Source organism: Strix uralensis, chromosome 19 (genome assembly GCF_047716275.1).
Source record: "Strix uralensis isolate ZFMK-TIS-50842 chromosome 19, bStrUra1, whole genome shotgun sequence".
Classification (NCBI taxonomy): domain Eukaryota; kingdom Metazoa; phylum Chordata; class Aves; order Strigiformes; family Strigidae; genus Strix; species Strix uralensis.
The window spans coordinates 8,818,956-8,837,833 of record NC_133990.1 but is presented as its reverse complement, the minus strand read 5'-3'; the positions used below and the strand labels follow the sequence as shown (position 1 = coordinate 8,837,833).

General features: G+C 64.3%; 3 protein-coding genes across 3 annotated transcripts; 1 reads left to right on the top strand and 2 right to left on the bottom strand.

The window, feature by feature from the left end:
* The first annotated feature begins 138 nt into the window (after window positions 1-138).
* Window positions 139-5,732, top strand: UBALD2 (UBA like domain containing 2). The gene is made up of 3 exons (XM_074889374.1): window positions 139-373; window positions 1,034-1,096; window positions 4,571-5,732. The coding sequence occupies exons 1-3, from the start codon at window positions 254-256 to the stop codon at window positions 4,889-4,891; spliced, it is 504 nt and encodes a 167-aa protein (XP_074745475.1). The 5' UTR covers window positions 139-253; the 3' UTR covers window positions 4,892-5,732.
* A 2,654-nt stretch (window positions 5,733-8,386) lies between these two features.
* Window positions 8,387-10,565, bottom strand: LOC141952076 (glutamine-rich protein 2-like). The gene is made up of 6 exons (XM_074889100.1): window positions 10,493-10,565; window positions 10,139-10,240; window positions 9,393-9,546; window positions 9,121-9,208; window positions 8,857-8,964; window positions 8,387-8,445 (listed from the first exon to the last, which is right to left on the bottom strand). The coding sequence occupies exons 1-6, from the start codon at window positions 10,507-10,509 to the stop codon at window positions 8,387-8,389; spliced, it is 528 nt and encodes a 175-aa protein (XP_074745201.1). The 5' UTR covers window positions 10,510-10,565.
* A 1,186-nt stretch (window positions 10,566-11,751) lies between these two features.
* Window positions 11,752-17,516, bottom strand: LOC141952230 (uncharacterized). The gene is made up of 11 exons (XM_074889424.1): window positions 17,146-17,516; window positions 16,071-16,175; window positions 15,618-15,686; window positions 15,272-15,415; window positions 13,980-14,487; window positions 13,749-13,843; window positions 13,520-13,611; window positions 13,290-13,404; window positions 12,524-13,121; window positions 12,223-12,297; window positions 11,752-11,913 (listed from the first exon to the last, which is right to left on the bottom strand). The coding sequence occupies exons 1-9, from the start codon at window positions 17,503-17,505 to the stop codon at window positions 12,798-12,800; spliced, it is 1,812 nt and encodes a 603-aa protein (XP_074745525.1). The 5' UTR covers window positions 17,506-17,516; the 3' UTR covers window positions 11,752-11,913; window positions 12,223-12,297; window positions 12,524-12,797.
* Between the last annotated feature and the right edge of the window lie 1,362 nt (window positions 17,517-18,878).

The window sequence follows — 18,878 nt, the reverse complement described above, 5'->3', positions numbered from 1 at the left end:
ACGCCCGTCGGGGCGGGCGGCGCGGCGGCAGCCAATCAGGGCGCGGGGGCGGGGCCTCCCCGTGTGTGTGTCTGTGTGTGTGTGTGTGTGCGTGTGTGTGTGTGTGTGCGCGCGCGCGCGCGCCCCCCCCCCCGCCCCGGCCCCCCCCCCCCCCCCCCCCCCCTCCCTCCGCCGCCCCCCGGTGTCGGCGCGGCGCGGGGCGGCGGGCGCGCTCCGGGCACCCAGGGGTGCGCTCGGCGGGGCCGCCCCCGCCATGTCGGTGAACATGGAGGAGCTGCGGCACCAGGTGATGATCAACCAGTTCGTGCTGGCGGCCGGCTGCGCCGCCGACCAGGCCAAGCAGCTGCTGCAGGCGGCCCACTGGCAGTTCGAGGTACGGGACGGGCCCCCCCCATCCTCCCCCCCCCGCGCAAACCGGGGCACAACGCCCCCCTCTCTCCCCGTCAAACCGGGAGCCCCCGACACCCCCCTGCCCGCGGAGCCACGGGGCGGAAGGGATGGGGGGAAGGCCGGCCCAGCCGCGGCCCACCGACACGCGTGGCTGGGCCGCTGCGCCCCCCCCTCCAGCACCCACGCGGAGTTGGGGGGGGGGAACAACCGGCTCCGAGCTCCCCCCGAATCTATTTATACCCGGGCCGTAACCCGAGCTGCGGCCCAGCGCCCTCCGCCGCGGGGGCGCCCCCCCCCCCCCGCCCCGCTGAGCTGGGAGCGGGGGGGCCGTGGGTGGGCCCGCTGGGGAGGGGGACACCGTGTAAACACCGGGGTGGGCTGTACACCCCCCCCCCCTCGCGGGGAGCCCCTACGCGGTGGGGGGACACGACCCCGAGTGGGTCGGGTGAAGGGCAGCACCAGGCTCCCCTGCCTTAGGCCTGGCGGGGCGGGGGGGGGGGGGCGCCCGTGGATGCCCCCGGGGTGGTCCCACGGGGCGGGAGGGGGGGAGCGAGCGGGGGGCTGCGGGGTGGACCGGGGTGGGGGCGTGTTTTCCTTCCCCCTTTGTCTCGGGTGGGCCGGGGCTGACAGCTTGTCCCCACAGACGGCCCTGAGCGCCTTCTTCCAGGAGACCAACATTCCCAGCAGCCACCACCCCCCCCAGATGGTAAGTGGGACCCGCACCCCCCCCCATCCCTCCCCAACCCTCACCCCATCCCAAACCCACCTTTAAACCCACCCCAGCAGCTACCAACCCCCCCCCACCCCCCCCCCCACCTACAAACACCACCCAGCTCAGGACCCCCCAGCCACCCCCCCGGCCCCCCCAGCCCCCCCGGGCCGCGGAGCTGTCAGCTCCCCTGCCAGCCATATTGCTCTGCGCCCGGAGGAACACGCAGCCGGCGAATGTAAACACGAGCTAAAATGTCTGCCAGGAAATAGTTTGTCTCCGCAAGCATCGCGCTGGAAGTTGGGCTCTCCGGGCTGGGGGGCCACTGCAGCCCCCCCTTCCCCCAAACGCCGCTTGACCTTGGCCGAGGGCACGTCCCTTGGCCAAGGGGAGGAAGTTATTCCCTCCCCGGGTGGTTTTTGTTGTGTTTTTTGGGGTTTTTTTAATGTCTTTTTGTGTTTTTTTTCCTGTTGAGGGAACTAAACGGTGCCGCACGCGGGGGAAGGAGCGGATCTGGGCTAAGCCGATCTTTTTTCCCCCTTTTCTCCTGCCGTCAGGAAATCACCAGCCAGCCCGGCATCGCCGGCAGCTCTCTCGGAGAAAGTCGTTTTGCCGGCTGGCTCCCCCTTAAACCCCTTTTATTTTAATTCCTCCTCCCCCTGTGCATTTTCTTGCTGTCTCAGGCAGCTTGCGAAGGGTCGTCTCTCGGAAAACCCTCTTTCCCGGTGGGAGAGGGGACGGGAGAGCCGGTGGGAGCTGCGGGCCGGGTCTGGGCCTCGCTGTGTTTTCACACCAAAATCCTCGTCAGGGCGATTCCTGTCGGGCGGCTGCCGGCAGCGGGATGCAAAGCAGCTCCGATGAAACCCATCCCGCTCCCCATCCCTGCGCTCCCCGGGGCCGAGCGGGACCCCCCTCCCACCCCGAGCAGGACGGCCGCCCCGTCACCCCCAGCCAGCCCAGAGCTGAGCAGCTCTCCCCTTCCCCACGTTGTTTTCCCAACACTGTGTTCCACGTGGTGACAAAACACCTTTCACCCTCTCCCCGAATACTCCCACCTCGCATTTTTGGCATTTTTTTGCTGCTGTCCCCCACCCTGCCCAGCATCCTGATTTCTGCAGCTTAAAACACCCTGCACGGCTCGGGGCAGGGGGTGAGACGAGGGGCTTTATGCTTGCGGTTTCTATTTCTTTTTCAAGCAGCAGAGAACAAAGCTGTGAGTGCAGCAGCGTTATGGTGTGGGGTGGAACGTCACCTTCCCCCCCGCACGGAGGGGAGGCTCCCCCACACCCGGCAAAACCCCTGCGGGTCCGGGCTGTGGGGAAAGGACTCCCCAGAGCGGCAGCTCATGGTGGGACTGACAGTGGAGCAGCTCCTTAACAGAAAGTGTTGGAGGAGGAAGGCGATAATTACATGGCAATTCTTTTTTTTTTTAAATTAATGTTTTAAATTAATCTGGCAAACACCACCCCAGAAGCTCAGAGCTGTGTCCCCCCTCCAGCATCGTGTCCAACCTCAGTCCAGGGCTGGTGGGTGGCACATGTGTGGCTGTGTTGTTTGTTTTTTTCAAAACACAGCCACTTGAAGTTTTTTTTTCTTTTTTGGGGGGTGTTGGGGTTTTTTTTGTAACAAGTGTCTTTTCAGATACTGCCAAATTTACAGGTGATTTTTAAAACAAAGCTGGCTTACCACTGCGTTGAGGTGAGCTCTGAAATGAGCTTTCCCAAAGCCTGTGTGTGGTGAGGGAGGAACACCCCGGCTCACCACGAACGCGTTCGCTGCCAGCCTGGCTGTGATTGCATTTTTGGGGTGCACCAGCTCCGCACGCTGATGGGAGCTCATCCATCCCACTGCCAGCACGGGTCTGCCGGCCGCTGCTTCCCCGAGGCTGGGGGAGCACCCCGTCTTCGAACAGGTCTGGCTGGGACCCCCCTGGCCAGGGTTTGGGCGCAGGAGGGGGGAGCGGGGAGCACCTGCAGCATTCCCGGCTGCTCCTCTCATCCTGGCGATCGCCAAGGGTGGCCGGGATGGGGCTGAGGGGGAATCGTAAGAGGGATTCGGCACTTGCATGTGCTGGGGAGCAGCTGGGACTGCCGGGTGCCAGCCAGGGCAAATCCCAGGAAGGGGGAGATGCAGCAGCTACTCCCCATCAGAAGCGTCTCCCCGATTCGCTGTTGCCGGAGGCAGCAGATGCTGCCCTGGCCCCTTGGCACTGCTCGACATCCCCACGAGCAGCACAGCAGTGAGACGCGCTGCTCGGCTGCGACCCGGGGTCCGACGGGAGCCACGGCTCCGTGAGGGCGATGGGGATTTGGGATGGATTTAACCCAGCGGGGTGAACCCCCTCCCCATGCACAGACCCCCTCCGTGTCCACGTGTCCCCTCCCAGTGCACCCCCCGCCCACACGTGTGCCCCATACACGTACCCCCACGTGTGTTCCCCGTGCAGCCTCAGGGCAATTTTGCTCGGTGGGTCCAGTGGGGTGAAAGTGCCCCTCTAGACCATTCCACCCCCCCAAGGGACTGGGCTGGACAAAGTGCTGCTATTTCTAACCACCCCCCCACGTGCGTTCAGAGCAGCCCGTGGCACAACGCTGCTTCCTGCCAGTGACCCCCCTGCTCTGGAGATAAAAAAGGGGGGCATTAGGACAGGCACCCACCCAATTTTGCATTGCTGGGGTGAAGCCCCCCCCCCACACACATATCCCCTCTGGGGGGCTTTAGCACCCCCCCATACTCAGAGTGTAGCAAGTGCTTTGCTGAATTGAGGCCCCAGCACCGCCAGACCCTGGGCCCCAGCACGGGGCCGGGTCCCCCCCCCACCAGATTTTCTTCTGCCAGCGAGATCGGCTGCAAAAAGGGCCGGATCCGGCACCGGCTGGGCTGGGGGGGGCGGGGGGGAAGGTGCTAAATTTAGCTGGGTACGCAGAAGGCAGGGGCCGTACCGGGAACCGCACGGGGCCCGGCCACTGCCTCGCATCCCGGGGGGGGCCCTGCCTGCCTTCTGCTCTCTGTGCCCTGCCAGGGTGCGCAGGGGAGGGAGGGTGTCAGGGAACTGGGTGAAGGGGGGGTCCTGTGGGACCCCAGCACCCTCCCCACCCATTATGCTGGACCACACTGCATCACCCCCGTCCCTGCTGCTCTCCTCCATGGGGCAGCTGGCATCAGAGCAGCATCCCCCTCCCCAAACCTGCCTCTCCCCGGGGCTTTGAGCACCCAGACTGGGTGGAGACCCTCCCCAGGCAGCCCCCACATCTTTGGGGGAGCCACCCAGACCCTTGAGGGCTGCACAGCAGCGCTGGGGACCCCCAATACCAGCCAGACCTGGGCTCTAAGTGTCCCCTGGAGCCGGGGGGGTCCTGGGTGTGGGATACAAACAGGATCCCCAGTAACGTGTCCGGCTCCTGCGGGCAGGTTGGGACCCCAAAAGTATCCATGCGCAATCTGACACCCGCCCTCTCCTCTCCCCCGCAGATGTGCACCCCCAGCAACACGCCGGCCACACCGCCCAACTTCCCGGACGCTCTGGCCATGTTCTCCAAGCTGCGGACCTCCGAGAGCCTGCAGAGCAGCAACAGCCCCATCACCTCCATGGCCTGCTCCCCCCCCGGGAGCTTCAGCCCCTTCTGGGCCTCCTCACCCCCCAGCCACCAGCCTGCCTGGTTGCCCCCCTCCTCGCCCACTGCCCATGGCCTCCACCACCACCTGCACCACCCGCAGCCTGCCTGGCCCCCTGCCCCCCCACCCGCTGCCCCCCCACAGAAAGCTGTGGCCACCATGGATGGCCAGAGATAAGAGTGGGCTGGCGGAGGGGGGGGGGGGGGGGGTAAATCATGGGTGGGGGTGTGGGGGGTTGTCTGGGCCAGGGCGTTGGGAGCGGGGGCTCCCCCAGAAACGCACTGGATTAATTTTCTAGGTTTTATTATTATTTTTAAGGGGGGGGGGAACGGGACATGCTGCCGGGGAGGCCACCGGCCCATGAGAGCCTCTGCAAGAGTCACTAGCTGGTCTTTTCTCCCCCCATTTTTTTTTTTAAATATATAACTATAATATATAAATATATCTAATGTATATAAATCCAGAGAGAAGGAGCAGCAGCACGGAGGTGGCTGCTGGGTGGGTGGGGGGGTTTCCCTGTGGCTCCCCCCCCAGCATCCCTGCAGCAGGGCAGGAGAAGGAAGGGTGGGGGGGAAATAACGGAAAATAAATGGAGGCAGCTGTTGGCACCCCGGATCGTGGCCACAGACACAGAGCCACTGGCCCCCCCATCCCTGGCTCTGGATTTCCTGGACGCTTGTCGCAGCGCCCAGAGCAAACACGCCTCTTCTCTGGCTTCGGAAATTCAGCCTGGCTTCTTGCACAGACCCCCCCGGACCCCCCCCAACCCCATCCTCCCTCCCTCGGCACCCCCAGGGCATAGGGGGATTTATCAAGGCGATGCCCCTCCTGTCCCTGCAACTGCCATTCATGGCCCTTCCCCAGAGAGGGGGGAGCTGGGGGGAGGTTTTTTAGTTTTCAAATCAATCTTGCTAAAAAAAAAACAAAAACAAAAAAAGAAGAAAGAAACAACAAAAAACAGGTTGAAGGTTTTTTATTAATTTAAAAATAATTAAAAAAAAAAAAATCACTTTTTTAACACCAGCTGTCCCTGCCTTCTCTCTTTGCTGGCAGCACATCCCTGCAAGGGCACCGAGAACGGGCGTGAGCCCCCCCCCAAGCCGCAGCATTACCAGTGGGGACAGGCCCCCCCCAGGAGGCTGCGCCGAGTCCCACGTGCTGCCTGCGCTCTGCCTGCGCTCTGCCTGCAGAAGCCGCCGCTGCCATCCCCGAAGGGGGGAGCAGAGGGAAGGGGGGACCCCGGAGCCGTGGGGGGGCCATGTGAGCACAGCGAGGACCCCCATGTCCTGGGGTGCAGCCCGAACCCCATCCTGCACCCTCACAAAATACTGCGGTTTGCAACCCACCCCCCGGCAGCTTGTGTCCCCCTCCCCAGCCCCATCACCCACCCATGTGATGAGCCCCCCAGGCCTCAGCCCTGCAGGGAGCCCTGCGATACTCAGGGCTGCCAGGCTTTTAGGCAAAGCCTGCTCTGAGGTGGGGGGGGTGGGGGGGTGATGCCTTTTCAGTGTCCCCCACTGCAGGAGGGCCATGGGTGGGGGCTCGCTGGCCACCAACTCCTTTCCCCCCAGGCCCAGGACACTGCTCAGCCCCAGGCCCTGACCTCACAAGCCACTTGCTGTGCCACCCCCCTTCTAACGACTCCAAACAACGCACCAGCCCCTGGCTTTGTGCTTAAATATCCAAACTCAATTAAAATTGAAGAAGAACACGGCACACACCCCCCCCCCCCCCCTTGCCACACTGCTCACACACCAAGCAACTGGGGTAAAAAAAGCCCAAAATGGGAACGGAGCAGCTCCAGAGATGGCAGCAAGGGCTGGGGGGGCTCAAAGCACAACAGCAAGTCATCCCCCAGGGAACAGGGAGACCCCCAGCACAGCCCAACCTCAGAAGGAAAAAGGAAAAAAGGGGAAAAAATGCCCCAGCTGGGGCTACTCACCTGCTCCAGCAGCGCAGGCAGCACCCAAAAAGGGATGTGGGGCTGGGTGCTCATGTTTGGGGGGGTGGGGGTGTTTGTTTATAGGGTGCAGCTGGGTCCGAGCAGCAGCAAATGGGACAGTGGGTGGGAGAGGGGGTGAGCTGGGGACACACACACACCCCAAAGGGCTCAGCCCCAGCTGGGCCAAATCCTGCAAATGCAATTAGTCCCAGGGAGTGGGGGGTGTTTTTAAGCCCATCAATGCCTGACCCCCCTCCTGGGGGACAAGATGGTCCTCTGCTGGCTCTATTCTAGTGGTCACCAGTTTGCTCTGAGTGCTCCCAGTTATCCCACTGGAGGTAGCACTGAGGGAATCCCAGATCCTGCTGGATCCACCTGGGCACCCCCAACGCGGGTATTTAGCACCTATTTTTCCCCTGAAAAACCAAACCCACCAGGGGAAACATCCCCGGCAGGGGGGGCTCCCTGGGGGCTAAGGTGCCTGGAGACTGCAGCGGGGTGGGCAGGGTTGGGGTCTGCCATTGTGGGGGGGAGGTTTGGGTGCTTCCCCCCCCTCGCCCGAATCTGGGGAGAAGATCTACCAGGGGAGCAGTTTTTCCACAGGGCAGCCCCCAAGCACGCACCATGGCAGGGTGAGGGGATGCTTCCCCACGTGCCTGGGTCCCCCCCGGCTGCCTCTGGGGTTCCCCTCAGGGTTTCTCACCCTCCCGAGAGGTGCCACCAGCTTGGTGTGTCCGTCCCCGTTCCCCCAGGGGAGTTGGGGCTGTCCCCGGTGCTTTGCACGTTGTGCTGGGACAGCCCCGGCTCCCCCATACACACGGCCACATGTCCCCAGCCGTGACACCCCCAGGTCCCCCCGCCATGTCGCTTCTAGGGACTGCAGTTTCCCTGCCCAGTACCTCTCCATTCGTGACACGACTTATGCCAGGTCTCAGCACACCTTTCTCCCATCTGACGGTGAGGGGTGGCAGAAGGGGGCTGGGGAAAAGCAGCCCCAAGCAATGGGGGTGGCGTAAGAGAAAGGAGGGGATGTGTGTCCCCAGGGCTGGGGGCAGAGAAGGGGTTATGGTGCTTCGCTCCGGAGGGGGGAATCATCAGCTGCCCCGAGCCCGGCAGCAGTGGGGTCAGTGCCTTCCTCTTTCCATCAATGGCCGCGTTGGAAGAGGGACAAGGGGGTGACAATCCATGAGCAGATAAGGAAACCTGCTCAGTGATGCTCATCCCGCGGGATAAGCGATAGCCAACCAGCGGGCTTGGGGGGGGATTCGCTTTTGGCGTTAAAGCCATGTCCTGCTGCCACCCTTCCCACCGCGGTCCCCATCTCCCACCACAGTCCCCATCTCCCACCACCTTCAGCAGCAACGGAGCGTCATCATCCTCCTGCTTTAGCGTGGGCTCCCCCAGAGCCTTTTGGGGGCCACAAGCTCCCTGTCAGGAGCCATCGGGGCCGAAAAGTGGTTCATGGAGGCCAGGGGGTGTCAGGGAGAGCGTGGCAGCACGGGGCCGGCACAGACCCTGGGAGGGGGGTTGGACAGGGGCTGGTTTCAGCTCCTCTGGCCACACGTGGCCGCAGGACAAGGGATGCTGCGACCCCTCCTTATGCACGACGGGAAGATCCCAGCCCAGGGCCACCCCACTCAGGCCACGCAGGTGCTTGGCTGCCCATCGCCCTTTATTGCTGCTGGCCAGAGATGCTCGCTCGCCTGCTCGGTGGCCGGGGTGGTGGGGGTTCAGTCGGGGACCCCCAGTCCTGCCTGGCTTCCGGGGTGCTGGATCCGTCCCACGAGGGCTGGAGGGGCACGAGGAGCCCCCGTGCCTGGGAGAGGCGGCCGTGGGAGGAGGCTGGCCTGTGCTCTGGCGAGGTGGGGATGCCTGGGGGAGAGGGGCAGGGGTTAGCCCCCCTGCAGCCCCTGGGGGTTAGCCCCCCTGCCTGGCCAGAGACACCCAGAAATGGGGTCCTGGCCCCCACCCTGAAGCAGACAGGCTCTTGTCCCGCAGCGGCCAGGACCACCCCGCCACATCCCTCCACCTTGCTCTGGCTCCAACATGGGGATCGATTGCCCCATCTTCCAGTCCTCCCCCTCCATCCTGCTCCCACCCCACTCCACCCCAAACCCCCATCCCACCCTGCTTGCCCCCACCCACCAGGACACAGCAGGGTGCCCTCTCCCCCCACCCCGGTGCCCTGGCAGGGCTGTACCTGGCTGGCTGAGCGAGGACGCAGTGCTCTGGGGCCGGGAGAGCAGGCGGTCGGTGTCCCTCGCATCCCACTGCCTCGGGGACAGCTTGGGCTTGGCCCTGGGGAAGTCTGGCAGGAGGGAGCAGAGGGAGCTGGGCTGGGGGGAGCCAGGGAGAACACACGGCGGGGAAAGGGGGAAAACCTGGCACCCCGCGGGCACCCTGCCCACTCCACTGCCCAGTTCACCCCCGCCACATCCCCTCCCCAAGCGTGGCCCAGACGTACCCTCCTCGCCCACGAGCACAGGCAGCTGCCTGACCCGCCGGCCCCTGTAGATGTGGCCATCCTGGCCCAACAGCTCCGTCTCGTCGTGCTGGGAAGGAGAGAGGGGATTGGCTGAAACACGGGGCCCAAATCAGCATCCCCAGGCAAACCCCCCCACCCAGCTCCCCCTGGGGAAACCGAGGCACGGATCCCCCCACCCCCACCCTGGATGCTCAGCATCACCCTCCCAGCCTCGCTTGCCCCCGCTGTATCCCTACCTTCGTCATCCTTACCTTGATGGGGAGCAGGGCGCGGGGCTGGAGCGGCCGCGGGGCCCTGGGCGGGTGGGGCTGGGGGTGCGGGCAGCGCTGCAGCGGGTGGGTGAGGGTGTGCCGGCCCCTGCGGCGCCGCGGCACGCGGGGGTACCCGCACTCGGCCACCCGCTCCCTGTGGGACGGAGCACAGGGATGCTCAGCACCCAGCACCGCGGCACCCCGTGCTTCACCCTACTACGCCAGGGAGGGGGCCGCGCGTGCTCCCCGCTGGGGTATGTCCCTCCCGGGTGCCCTCCGACTGCTGAAGGAGACCCACGCCTGTCCAGCTGTGCTGGATCTGCTCTTTCCCCGTGGCCCTGGTGAGCTGGTCACGGCCATGGCAGGTCCCTGCACCCTACGCAAGGGACACCGGGAGGCAGGAGCTGGGCTGTCCCAGCTGCAGTGTTTAATTTCGGTGACTTGTTTCACAGGAGGCAGCTGACTCCCCCGTGAAGCCTGAGGTCAGGCTGAGACCAGACACAGCTCATCACATGTGGCTTCAGCACCACTGAGACACAGACCTGGGCTAGACAGGGCAGCGCAGGGAGGGCTGTAAAACGCCACAGACCGGGGACAAGCACAGCTGACCCCTCTGCAGCACATCTCTGCTCCCCTGCCCTGCCCAGGCCCCCCCTGCATCCCTTCACCCCCACCCTGGGAAGAGTTCTCCCTCTCCAGGGCAGGGCCAACCTGCACCCCAGGGGCCGGGTCCCCGTGTCCCCTACCTGTGGCTGTGCTGCCGTGTTTGCTCCAGCTCCACGACAGTATGGGAGCGCCTGGCAAGGCGGAGGGGGAGCGGTGGCCTGGACGGGATGGCCGCGATGTGCCTGGGGAGGGCAGGAGCCGTGGGTGGGTGACAGGAGACACACGACCCACCCCAGCTCGGGGCAGTGCCCCAAAACCCACAGGCTTGTACCCCATTGGCATCCCACTGCCCCCAGGGAGGGGCTCAGGAGGGCTGCACCCCCCAGGCAGACACCCTAACCCCCGTGCCGGGCACAGCGGGGCACTGCCAGCACCCGTCTCTCCTCCGAATCACCCACGCACCCCCCGATGCACCGGTGCCGGACGGTACTCACGGGCCAGGCACCAGCATGCTGAGGGGCCGGTCGCAGGACAGGCAGTGAAAATGGGCCAGCAGCTGCCTGTGGGGGGGGGGGAAAAGGGCTGGGTGAGTTCCTGGGGGGGATACAGCCCTGCCTGCACACAGGCAGGCAGCTGGCAGGCAGCAGCAAGGTGCTGGGCACTGCATTGTAATGAGTTATGGTATTTGCGGGGGGAACCGCAGGGTTTTGAGCCTGGCTTACCCCCCACCCCACCCCACCCCACCCCAACAAGGTCGCAACCCACCGGCTGACTACAAAATCAAGGGGGTACGATGGGGGAGAGCAGTTGGTTGTGGGCTCCCGCTTGGGAAAAAGCTCCACCTCGTACTAGGCACCGGAGAATCCACTGAGGGGAGCACCCAAAAACCACCATTACGGGAACTACGCCCACAGGCACGCACAGCACCCCAGTCCCATGGGAACTGGGGGTACCAGCAAGGACAGAATGCGGGTGTTCCTGTACCTCTTGCTGGGGTACAAACGCCGGGCCTGGGGGATGCAGGATTCCCACATTTTTCAGGATGAGTTTTGTCACAGCTGCCCCGAGGACAGGGACACGCTCGCCTCGGCCCTGCGGGCACCTCCGAAACCTGGCAGCTGCCTGTGGCTGCCCAGGGCAGGCAGGGATGGGAGGCGAAGGGCGCAGGCACCCATAGCTGCCATCCCAACCAGCCCTCACACCGGTTTCATCACTTCGTCAGCGCTAATTACCCCCCTGCCCCTCGCCAGGAGGGCAGGTCACAACCCAGCTCTGCGGCGCCGCGTGTCACGCCCCTGCCCAGGGGGACAAGTCGCCGTTCCCCACCCTTGCTCCAGAAAACCTTTGCACCCACATCCCACTTTTGGTTCGGGAGGGCTCCATCCTGCAGGTCCCCCTCCTCGTGCCTCCTTTAACATCGGGAACCTGCTACCGGTGGGAGGAGAAGCCATCGCCACCCCCATCGCACTCACTTCTTCATCCCAGCTGCATCGTCAGCCTCCGTCAGCGGCTCCTTCTCCTTGAGCTGCTCCAGGATGCTCCTCCAGTGCTCCTCCAGCTGCTGCCGGAAAGGCCCCAGCTCCAGGCGGTCCAGCTACGGACAGACACACACCCTCAGCCAGCTGCCCCGGGCTGGGACATCATGTTCCCCATGAAAAGCCAGGAGGGGGGATCCTCAGAGGGATGCTGCCTTAGGCTGCCAAGCCCCGAAGGTGCCAGTTTTGCGCAGCGGGGACGTGCCACCCCTCACCTTGGAGTCCATCTCTTCACTGAGCTGCCGCTGGACCTGGTGCCAGCCCTGCTCCTGCCCCGCCACCCGGCTCAGCGTCTCCTGCATCCTCTCATTCAGCCGCTCCATGCTCGCCTCAAACTGGGTGCGACTCACTTTGCCGGCCAGGGCGGTTTTGTCTGCTTTCTAGCAGCGGGGAAAGGCAGGAGAGCAGTGAGGAAAGGATGGAGGGATGATGGGCAGGGCCAGCTCGTGGCAGGAGGACAGGGAGAAGTGGCTGTGTGGCCCCACTCGCCCCATCACCCCCGTGGGGTTGGTCACACCAGCTGAAGGGACCCAGGGGAAGACAGAGGCACCTGGGGAAGGAGCCACAGCCAGTCTGGAAACCCTCCCTCCCCCAGGCCAGTTCTGCCACTGAGCCCCCAAGGCACAAGAGGTGTTCGTCACCCTGCCCAGCACCCCCTTGGGTGGTGCCAGGACCCCCCAAGGCCATACCACATCAGTTCCCAGCACCAGGTCTTCCTTGTTCGCCTTCTCCTTCTCCAGCCTCTCCAGGGACCGGAACAGAGCCTTCCAACACAGAAAAGCATCCCATGACACCGCGGCAGGGTTGGAGCTGCCTCCTGGCCAGCTGAGCAACCCCCGCTCCCCCCACCTCACCCAAACCTCCAGGAAAGGTACAGTGAACCTCCACAGGGCTGCGAGGTTTGGGGGGGTGCAGACAAATCCCTTGTGGTCCCCAGCCTGGGGTCTGCCTGGAGGATGCTCTGACCCCGAGGGGGTTTCAGCCACCTACCTCCATATCTTTCTCCTTCTGGTGACGGTCATTCAGGAGGTTCGTGGTGACAGAATTGAGCTTCTCGTAGTCGCCTTGCACCTGCGTGACGGTGGCCTGGATGCGCTTCAGCAGCTCCTCGTCCTGCTTCAGGGAGGAAGATGACAAGGTGGTGCCGTGCAAGGGGGGGCTGGCTGCCCCCGTGGGGACAGACCCGGGTTACTTGCCCGGTGGCCATGGGCTCTCAGTGCCAACAGGACATTTGCATCAAGGCTTTAATTTCCTGCCATGCTGCTCACTTGTACCAACTAATCTGGGAGGCGGTGAGGGGCTCCCCCACGTTACAGTGAAGCACAACCAGCTGGGGGGGTGCTGGCAACCCCCTCCCAAGCCCCCCATGCCGGCATCTCCTTACCTGGCTCCTCCCTGGAATCTGCCTTACCACCTTGACCACTGCCTGCCGCGACACTAAATCGTCCACCACCTCCTGGAGCTTCTCGTGGCGCTGCAGGAGCTGCCCCAACTGCTTGCGGATGTCCCCGCTGCAGTCGGGGCACGCTGCCTGCGCCTCTGCCTGCTCCTGCCCTGTGCTCGCCACCGTCGCCCTCGGCTTGCCCAGCTGCAGGAAGGGGAGAAGGAGTCGGCTCTGAGATGAGGTGGATGCAGTCAACAAATCCGGGTGCTGTGGAGGCTCGATGGCCCCAGCCAGCCAGAGGATGTGGCTGGGAACCCCTCCAGGACCACCCCACCGAGCTGTGGCGGTGGGAGCGCTGCCCCTGGACCTCACCTGCTCCTGCAGCTCGTCAGCCGTCTTGGCCACCAACCGCTCCAGCGTGGCCTTGGTCATCTCCTGCTGCTCTTCCAGCTCCTTCAGCTTACGCCTCATCTCCTGCAGCGTGGACCTGGTCAGTGAGACAGGGGCACAGGCAGGCTTAGCCTCCACAGGGCCGCTCAGGGGGTGTCCCTTGTCCCCCCGGGCTCCTCCTGCAGGGTAGGAAACCCTGTCCGTCCTTTTACCCCAGTTGCAGGGTGATCTGCTCGCTGACATCCCCTTTCCAGTTGGCTCCAGCTACCTCCAGCTTTCCAACGGCATCTTCCAGCTGCCTGATCTGGGAAAGGCAGTGGCGGATGAGTCAGGGCACAGCCCCCTCTGTTGTCCCAGCCCAGGGGCCCTTCAGCTGCCTCCTCCCTGCCCAACTCCCCCCTGGCATCCCCGCAGCCCCCCCAGGGACTGCTGCCAGCTCACCTTCCCATTCTCGCCCTGCAGGTCACTGGTCAGGCCCTGCAGCGAGGACACCCGGCCCTGGAGGTCGGCCAGGACGCTGGTGATGCTCTCCTTGTCTAGATGTGGTCCGAGGGGACATGCTGTCAGTGAGGGGGTCTCGCCTTTGAGGCCAGGCTCTGAGCACAACGAGCCCCCAGCCCAGGGTGTCCCCATGCCAAACACCCCCCTGCCAGCCCCCCCAGGGGCTCCTACCTCCCTCCGAGGAGAGCAGGCGCAGCTTCTCAAGCTCGGCGTGCTCTGACTTAGTGGCTTCCAGCCGGGCCACCTGCTCCTTCAGGCTGGCACAGAGGTGGCTGAGCTGCCCGATCTGGTGGAGAGCCTCCACCGTTTGGGTGCTGGGGGTACTTGGCTGCACCCCTGGGGTAGCACTCTGGGTGTCAGAGGCCCCTGGCTGTGCCCCTGGGGTGGAGGTCTGGGTGTCAGGGGCCCCTGACTCTGTCCCCAGCGTAGTGGCACGGGCATCACAAGTCTTTGTCTTATCTGAGGAAGCACCTGCCCCCTTCTCAGGGGCCACTGGTGCTCTCTGCGTCGCCGGGGAGCCAGGCTGTGTCTGTGGAGTCCCCTTGCTGGTCCCTTTGCTGGTCCTGAGTGCAGGCTGTGTCCCTGGTCCCTTCAGTCCCAGCGCTGAGCTTGCCCCATGCGGGGTGTCCATGTCTGCAGTGGGGGGCTCGGCGGGGGCAGCCTGGCCCTCACTGCCATCCTGCGAAGAGGAGGCAAAGGGGAGCAGGTTTATGGGCGGAAGTGCAGCAGCAAGGGCCACCCGCCCTGTCCTCAAACCCCCCAGCTCACGGAGCCAAACTCAAGTACCCCAAAGGCAGAGACCGCCCAACCCACAGGGACCCCCGGGCGCCCCAGCCGCCCGGCCCCTCCCCAGTCCCTTTAGTCCTTTGGCCACCTCTGTGCCTGCAGAGTCATTTCAGCAGCCGATCCTGGAGATCAGCAAACCCCCTGCTGATGCCACCTGACACAACAGCAAGGCATTCTTCTCTCCAGCAATGGGATTCTGTACTCCAGAGCTGCTGGACCAGACCCGCTTCCCAGCCTAATGGGCTGCGCCTTCATTTCAGGAGCAGCAGCCCCAGGTAGGATTTGGAAACCATCTCATGGTGCAGAATGCTGGGGTTTGCCCCAAAATGTCCCTCCGCTGTCCCCGGCTCCCACCTACCAGCCCCAGAGAGACCAGGAGGGCAGGGAGCCGTGGTCCTGCCCAACGTTGAGCAAGGACAGGGGGCTGCGCGGTCACCCCAAGGGTTTCGGGCGCTCCCTTGCCCCACGGAGGGGCTGTTGGGGGCTGTCGGTGGCACAGACGATGAGGAGGTCTCTGTTGGGGCAGCCGAGGAGCTGCCCTGGCTCTGCTGGTGCCAGGTCCTGCCTCCCGGCGGGATGCACAGGGAAGAGAAGTGCTGAGCAAACCTCCGCCGAGGCCCGGGGGGCTGCGGTCCTGCTGAGTCCCACTCCCATAGCTGGGATGCCCCAGCACTCACCACTGACAGAGCTCGGCCTTCTCCTCCTCCTTCTCCTCCTCCCGCTTTGCTGCCCACCAGGCAATCCTCCAGCACCTCCCAGCGCACCATGTTGCTCGCCTCCTCCGGGGCTGGGTAGAGGCTCAGCCTTTCCTTCAGCTTTTTCTGGGGAAAAAAGGGATTAGGGGGTCAACCCTGGCCACGTAGCCGGGTGAGATGGCACCCACAGGAGCACTGACCCCCTCCAGCATCGCTGCCCAGCCCTGCTGGGACCGTGCCCTGACACCGAGGGACTGGGTGCACCGGTGCCCCGGGCACGCAGCCGCCTCCGTCCCGGAGCAGGATCCGGGCGTGCGCGCGGCCGTACCATGTCACTGTCCAACGCCGTCTGGTCACGGAGGGCCGGCAGCTGGCCGGCAGCGTCCTGGAGATTCCCCTGGAGCGGGACAAGGAGAGGGATGGCAGCCCAGACACAGGAGCAGGATTGAAAAGGAGCATCCAAAAATTAACTTGGGCACAGGACAGAGGGATGCCAGGCAGGGTTGTGGCTGTGTTGCATGGGTAGATCTTTATCTCCTCTCCTTCTTAGCACCCATGTTTCTTTCTTTACAGCTGTTTAGTTAAAAAATGTCTTAGCATCACTTTGGTTGGTGCATGCAGTTACCTCTTCAGCCTTGGGACACCCTTCCTGCTCTTCCCTCCTGGCACCCTTCACGCCGGGTGACACCCAGGGCCGTGGGGCAGGGGTGGCAGGGTGACACAGAGGCAGGGAGCGGGGTGAGGGCCCAGCTGCCTCCTGGGGACACCGGCAGCAGCTCACCATGCCAAGCGTCTCGCGGATCATCCGAATGTCCTCCTCCATGCGGGACTGCGCCGCCTTCATCCTGCCCATCTCCTCGAGGAGATCCTGGGAGAGAGCCACGGCCTGAGAGAGGGGAGTGGCGGGGGTGAGTCCCGGGGGCACTGCACTGCGGGCAGCACTTACCATTCATCACACCTTCAGCAGCCAAGAAGGGGCAGCAGCTCCCCAGAGACCCCCCCCAACCCTGCCCCGGGGGGGGCCCACTGCACAGCCCAAGTAAGCGGGGACAGATCCAGCCCTGCCTCCCCACACCGGGCTCTGGGCAAGACTACTGAAGCCGATCCAAAGGGCAAAGAGCTGCTGCCACCCTCTCAACCACAGCCTGGCCCGCGAGGGCAGCGGCAACCGCGGCTAACGAAGCGGGGAGCGATCAAGCAGGGGCCTGCCCCGAGGAGGGTGAGCTCAGCCACCCGGGGAAACCCTCCCTGCTGCCTTCTCCCTACATGTCCCAGCCCCAGCAGGATCCGGCCCTGCAGCACCCAAGGTGACCGTTTCCTTGAACCTGAGCTTATTTCTTCCCACTGGGGATGCTCGCAGCCCCAGACGGCTCAGCGCTGTGCAGGATGAGGCCCCTCTCCAGTCCCCACCAGTGCTGGGTCTAGCCCTTGGGCAAGCCAAGGGGATTTGGGCTGCGAGATGAGGCCCATGAGGTGCTGATGGAGCCTCTCAGCTGCCTGAGGAGCGGGTGCCGTACCTGGCTGTGGCTCAGGAGTGGGGAAGGGAGGGATGGAGAGTGGTAGGGCTGGATCTCCACAGGTGCTGAGCCTCTGCCTGCTGGAGCCGAGGGCACCGGCTGCTGTACCGGACCCACGACTTGCTGATGGCAACTTGGGGAGAACCCAGAGCAACTGGAGCAGCATTTCAGCCCCAGCTCTTTCTCCCCAAAACTCCATCCCTTTCCCACAGTGAAGCCCCACATACCACCTCGAGCTCAGGCTTAAACCAGACCTAAGGGCACCACAATGGTGGTGCAGACCCCAGAGGAGGGGGTGTCTCACGGGGGGGCACCCAGGGAACGGGGAAGAGCCTCTACCTTGGAGGTGCTGCTCTCGTTCTCTTCAATCTTTGCCTTCATCTGCCCCGCGTCAGCGGCCACGGAGGCGTCCTGGGGAGTGCTCACGGTCCCCTGCAGCGGGTCCTTCGCGGGCGTGAGCGACTCTGTGCCTGGGCCTCCGCCCTGTCCCCCTTCTTCTCTCGGGGGTGCCTCGGGGGGCTGGTCCCGCCCCAGGAGGGGGGTCGGGCTGTGCCCTCGCCCCAGGGCAGGCAGGTCCTGCAGGCCCAGGTGCCTGAGCATGGCCTGCAGCAGGCTGTGCAGCGCCGGGAAGTTGACGGCCCCGACCTGGGGCGTCCCGATGGCGACGTCCAGCAGCTGGGACAGGCTGAGCGGGTCCATGGCTGCTGCCCTGCCCGAAAACACCGAGCCTGAGCGGGGGGGACACGACAGCACCCCTTTTGCCTCGAGGGGACCTGGGCGGCTGGGAGGGATGGGCAGCCGCCCTCCTCCTCCTCCTCCTCCTCCTCCTCCTCACCACAGGAAGTGGTCGAAGCGGTGGGGGCGCGGGTGACACGGTGACCCCCCGAGGGCAGGGCTGTCTGGGGGAGAGGGAGGGGTGTCTCCTTCCCCGGCCACCCCCAGCCTCATACCCAGCTCTGCCTGCCCCTGCCCCCCGCCTCACTTTCTCGCCAGCCCCCCGGGCCCCCCAGGCCCCCCAGGCCCCCCAGGCCCCCTCTCCCGACCGCGCACCCCCAACCTTACTCGTCCGTCCCCGCCGCCGCTCTGCTCTCCCCTAGCCCCGCCCCTCACCCTGAGCCCACCCCTTCCCTTTCCTCATTGGCCACCACCCGCCGCTGCCCGCTGCCCATTGGCCGAGCCCGCTGCCCACGTGCCCGTGTTTACAGGGCGGGATAACGCAGCGCCTCCCGTTGCCAGGCGACGCGGCGGCCCCGGCGGCGGGCAGGGCCCGGGCTCCCCGCTGCCTTTTCCACTGTGACGACACAAAATACAACTGGTGACGTCGAATATTTTGACGCAGCTCCCTGCAGCCCGTGGCTGCGCCGTGCACAGAGACCATCCTGCCCGTCCGGCACCCTGCTCCCCCCTGAAACTCTCCCAGACAAGCCCAGTCCCGGCAAGGAAGCACCTCCATTGATTTATTGGCTGAGGTGTCAAAAGCGTGACAGATTTTACCCTCTCCCTCAGACGTGGCAATGGTGGAAGGCTGCTGCTGACTGCATCAACACACAGATTTCTCGCACCTTGCACCGAAGCAAAGGAGCCGTGAGAGCGGGGAAAAAAGAAACGCAGCTAAACACAGGCATCCAGACAGCCCCAGGAAGTATTCAAACACTGGGAAAAATCTTCGAGCCCGAGGGATCCATCAAAGTACTTACAAAAATAATCGACAAGCATTTCTTTTCCCTTAGAAACCTCCAGGTCGGGCCGTCACACGGTCAGAGCACCCCCTTGGGTGAGGCACTCAAAGACCATTTCCAAGAAAGGATGAGGGTGGGCAAGCAGGAAGCAGAACTCGCTCTTCTAAATGACACCAGATACCTGTTCTCAGGCATTAAAACCAAAGCCTCTAGTCTGTATTCTTCTCTTCCAAACTGGGAGGACTGAATTCAAAGAGGGAGCAGAGAGATTAAGAGATGGGAACAAGATGCACTGAGGCAAGAAGCTAAACCCTCCTTGGAGTGCCCCTAAGTCTTACCTCCAAGTCAGCGGCAGAGCGGGGGGCTCAGGAGTGCTAAAGCTACGCCCAGGGG

Bases quoted from the DNA above. Each gene is read 5' to 3' on its own strand.
- UBALD2 (XM_074889374.1), top strand. From the start codon at position 254: ATGTCGGTGAACATGGAGGAGCTGCGGCACCAGGTGATGATCAACCAG. The intron at 374-1,033 runs GTACGGGACGGG...TTGTCCCCACAG, and splicing joins CGGCCCACTGGCAGTTCGAG to ACGGCCCTGAGCGCCTTCTT. The intron at 1,097-4,570 runs GTAAGTGGGACC...TCTCCCCCGCAG, and splicing joins GCCACCACCCCCCCCAGATG to ATGTGCACCCCCAGCAACAC.
- LOC141952076 (XM_074889100.1), bottom strand. The intron at 9,209-9,392 runs GTAAGGATGACG...TCTCCTTCCCAG, and splicing joins GCGCCCTGCTCCCCATCAAG to CACGACGAGACGGAGCTGTT. The intron at 8,965-9,120 runs GTACGTCTGGGC...CCCTCCTGCCAG, and splicing joins TGTGCTCGTGGGCGAGGAGG to ACTTCCCCAGGGCCAAGCCC.
- LOC141952230 (XM_074889424.1), bottom strand. From the start codon at position 17,505: ATGGACCCGCTCAGCCTGTCCCAGCTGCTGGACGTCGCCATCGGGACG. The intron at 15,416-15,617 runs GTACGGCCGCGC...TTTTTTCCCCAG, and splicing joins CGGCGTTGGACAGTGACATG to AAAAAGCTGAAGGAAAGGCT. The intron at 13,844-13,979 runs GTAGGAGCCCCT...GACCACATCTAG, and splicing joins CCTGCTCTCCTCGGAGGGAG to ACAAGGAGAGCATCACCAGC.